Source organism: Trypanosoma theileri (genome assembly GCF_002087225.1).
Source record: "Trypanosoma theileri isolate Edinburgh chromosome Unknown TM35_Tth_41_V1, whole genome shotgun sequence".
Classification (NCBI taxonomy): Eukaryota; Euglenozoa; class Kinetoplastea; order Trypanosomatida; family Trypanosomatidae; genus Trypanosoma; species Trypanosoma theileri.
The window spans coordinates 167,514-172,067 of NW_021639883.1; the positions used below are offsets into that span (position 1 = coordinate 167,514).

The 4,554-nt window shown below is 39.1% G+C and overlaps 2 protein-coding genes across 2 annotated transcripts; both read right to left on the reverse strand.

Moving 5' to 3' along the window:
- Nucleotides 1-53: 53 nt before the first annotated feature.
- Nucleotides 54-3,194, reverse strand: TM35_000411630 (uncharacterized protein; the record flags this gene model as incomplete). Its single annotated transcript, XM_029029871.1, has 1 exon — nucleotides 54-3,194. One exon carries the CDS (start codon nucleotides 3,192-3,194, stop codon nucleotides 54-56), a length of 3,141 nt encoding a protein of 1,046 aa, XP_028878859.1.
- Nucleotides 3,195-4,134: 940 nt separating this feature from the next.
- On the reverse strand, nucleotides 4,135-4,554 carry TM35_000411640 (receptor-type adenylate cyclase; the record flags this gene model as incomplete). Its single annotated transcript, XM_029029872.1, has 1 exon — nucleotides 4,135-4,554. A coding segment is annotated over one exon (420 nt), but the record flags the coding sequence as incomplete, so codon positions are not given.

The following is a 4,554-nucleotide window of genomic DNA, read 5'->3' on the forward strand; positions in this document are numbered from 1 at the left end:
ATATATATATATATATATATATCATCATATAAAGTGAAATAGAATGTGATTCTTCATGAATCTGTGCTGTTCGAATCTCCCGATTCCGAGTCCGAAGAGTCTGATCCGCCCTGTGGTGGTGTACACTCATCTGTAGATGTGGATCCCTCTCTGTTGAGGAAATTATAATACGCCTGTTCATCAAATGCGTCTATATATATAACCTTCGGAAGTGGATCATCACCTACAAAGGATCCATATATCCCCATAAAACTATCAGGAGAAACAACTCCACCACTAAACCCTATAAAGGGTGAAGGACAACCACCACTGCTGTTAGTATTCATACCCATACTATTAGTACTATTAGAAGTATAAGTATTAGAAGTATTAGAAGTAGTGTTAGTATATCTATCATAATCATGACTAATACGGTTATTACTCTTAGTACCAGTCAAGTTAGAATAGTCTGGTTTGGTGCTATAGAAGGGCATAAAGGTAGGGTTTATAGAGGGTGCGCGGAGGGCGGGATTGGTGTAATAAATAAGTGGACAACTCTCAGCTTTCGTCATGAGCCTATTAGCAAGTGAGGGATCTGGTGTTGGAATTGGTGTGGGTTCAGAGAAATGACGTGATTGTGTTCCTAACTCATAATAGAAGTGGTGTTTCACAGATCTACGGAAGCTGGATGTTCTCTCTTTATATTGATTATCGTTCTCCTTTTCTACATGTTGATCACAACTAACAGAAGGAGAACGTTTCTCCTGCATTTCACAAGATTCAAGACGTCCAGTACTAGAATGAGAATATTTACTGGGAGGAAGAGGAGTTAATGGGTTTCCAAAACAACTCTCACTTCTCTCTTCCTCTACCGTTGAGAATATAGGAATATCGGTTGTTTTGTTTGGCGTCTGTAGTGCCGCAATTGAAAAAGGATTATGGTACACTCCCAGTTCATACTCCGGCAAACACGTAGAGTGATATCCAGTGTAAACAGTATTTTTTACCGACTCTGAAATATTAGAAATAGTATATTCCACTTCATTTATCTCTTTTCTTCTACCTAATAAGGGATTACTATTATTATTATTCGAACTCAATGGGGGAATAATAACGTCTTTCCCAGTACAGTTTTCTTTGATTTTAAGAGGAGTTATGTTGCTATCAGAACAACTGCTAGAAATCAATATTTGCTGCGATATATCTCGAAGTGTTTCAACAGAAATAGAAGGTAATCTATTAGACACATCATATGATGTATGCAAGTTAGATCCATCTTCATACATATTAGTAGATGGAATAGGCTCTGAAACACCTTCCACAAGGGAAACACAATTGCCTTTACTGATGTCATTAGAATTATTTTCCACAGAATCAGCAAGTGATATACTTTCAGCAATAAGTATATGACGAAACGGAAAAACATGCCTCATCCCATCATCTGCAGAAGGTACAGGAATTAATGAATGATTCGTCCGTTCATCTATACTGTTAATTCTGCGAGAAGGCATAGATGGTAAACTCACTGTAAGTGCAGAATCCCCATTATAGGGAAAATCAAGCACATGCTGTACCTCATTTAAAGAAGAAGGTGTTCGTGTATTTCGGGAGTGTTTCTCATCTGAAAAACAGCAATAACCTTTTCGCCTTAAAAACCAAAGTAAAAGAATTACTATAAAAGTAACAAAGCAAAAACCACCAACAACGATACCAGATATTCTAGCTTTCCCAAATTTGGCATACTTTTTGGTTGAATGTTTTTCATTTTTTACTCCCTTCAGTACATATGACCAAAAAAAGGTCCTATTGAACACTGTCACATTATATACGATGAAGCAGAACGTCATATTATTAGTATGGACATTATACTTTTCATACAAATATGAAACATCAAGAGTAATAAATTGGGAATTCCTGAAATCACCCTTAACGCACACAGAACTCTCAGGAGAAAAAGGACCACCATTGCACACATTGTTGGGCATAAGAGCACAAATCAAATAATGTTGTTGTTGCCAGAAAATGTCTCCTCCTTCAATCCAAAATGTCACTAAGATGCTTGAATTGGATGTAATCAAAAAGTTAAATGAATTAGAAAGAACTATAAAAGGAAGAACAGCAGGTGAAACGCCCCTTTCGAGACCAAAATCTATACACACAGCGTATACACCTGGCTCTATCGATAGCTCACTACCAGCAATTTTAGACACCTTCATACGATCAGAGGTACCGGTATAATAACATGCATTGACACTCACGATTAAATTACCACTATCCAACATTACAGGAGGACATTCATTATCCAAACACTTCACGATGAAAACATCAATCTCATCAGTAATAAAATTGCCAGTTATCGCATCTTCCACTTGAAGATAGGACATGTCGTTGGTGAACATATACGGTGGATGCGACACCAGCATCTTCACCTCGAGAGGAATTGCACCCCACGGCAAGTAGTAGCCTCGCCATCCACTCGCGGTTAAGCAGAGTGAATAATTCCCAGGAACAGGAAGGGATGCAGAGGTCGTCAAATTGTAGCATCCAGCAGCAGCAGTACATTTTTTTCCGATGGCATTACAGTCTGACTGAGGAGGAACCAGCAGGTAGTTCTGAATGGGATTGGTATTTGGGAAATTTGTCTGCACCATTGTCTTCAACCCATAATAGGAACTGTTAGAAGTAAATGATGCTATTGTCGTGAAAGAGTTCACAAAACTCATGGTGAAGTTATTCGTCACTGGAATAGAACCCTTTCCCTGAACGTAGTTCAGAATAACAAGACTCATATCCCCTGAAAAAACTCCACTGTTTGGCACAAATGAAATGAGATTTGTTCCCTCCACAAGAGAAGCTGGCCATCCAGGAATGAGTCTTCCTTCAGGAGTGTAAAACCCAACTATCAGAGTCAAGTTACTCAAAGCATTGGCATTATCCACCTCGCAGTACTGTGTTGTTTGACTAGGTGAGACTATCATATTAGGAAAGCAATTCGTCAATCTTAGAACTCCATCATAAGAATTAGACGTTAAACTCTCCCCAACCATACCATCAGAAATAACTGATTCACCAATACCATTCACAGTAGGGAATCGAAGGAGTAGTAACACAGAGAAAACAGCAGGAACTAAATGTAAAAAATTACGAAAACGACTTAAATCCAACAACCAGGTATAAAAAAAGTATATAATTCTTATTATACACCTATTATACATACAAAAATAACACTGGGACGCCGATGAAGAACAATCCATATTTGAAAACAATACACTACTATTTTTCTTTCAACAACCCTACAATATAAAACTTTTCTACAAAAAAAATCATCATTCAAAATAAAAATAAAAATCAAGAAAAAAAGGATAGCAGAAACACAGATACACATGTAAAGAAGGTGTGTATCGCGAGGGTGGTGCACACGAAACCTGCACTCCCAACCCTGTTTGTAGACACATACACACACAGAGAGAAGGAGCAGCAGCCAATAGCGGCAAGTCGTGAACACAGAGCAACCGTCACGATCGAAGAACAGAGACCACAAGACACACACACAAATAGAGAGAGAAGGGCAGCCTACTGCAGCGACACACGTCACACCAAAAGATCCGTCATGAGAGCAAACCACACATGGAAACACACTAGTGAAGGAAAGGAGAAGCAACACAGGATAGTGCAGAAGGAAGCAAATGAGCAGAACCAAAACCACAGAAACAGTCTAAATGGAGAACATGATCGCTCTCATACATCACATCCAGCATGCTGATTCACCATTCACAGAGTTCACATCCACCACACAATTCAGCACGATGTGAATAAAGTGCCGGACAATAATATAAATACATGGGGAAAAACCTTTCTACAAAATATATATATACATTCGCCAAACGAAATAATACTTTTGATAAAAGAAAAGAAGGTAAATACTTATCAATAATAAAAACCCTGTGGCAATCCTCATTACTCCACCGTTCGAGTAAGGTAACAGCACGAGAATAACGCAGAACAGATACCCATAGTTGTGATAAATAATTCTCTAAAATATATGTGATGCTAAAGAAAAACCTTAATTAATTTATTACAAATAAAATGTAAACAACAGTAGTATACTAAAATAAAAACGGGTTAAACTGTGTTACATCCATCACAGTAACCTTCCTAGGCACAACGCTTGGCGTAAATGGTGATATCAGAATCCCATGTAGAGGAGCAGAGGTCCTCAACATACACAGTGCCATCTCCAGAATAACTGTGCTGACCATGTGTTGCCCCACCATCGACACCAAAGCATGTAGGCTGTATTCTACCTTCACACCAAATGGAATCCAATCGGTCATTCATACACACAACCGTACTCATTGTTGATAACGTTTCCACACTATTCCTGTCTTCGTTCATGTCACACACACGGCCAGCCTTCAAAGCCAGTTGCTGTACCACCCCACGGCAGTAGTCATCCTCATTCACGGCGTCAGTCTTGGGTGGCACACATACATTCCAGCGCTCACACAACGGCAGCAGTAGTCTCAGCCGCTGAGCTGGCGGATAGGTACCATAAACCACTGTTAACACAGAGGC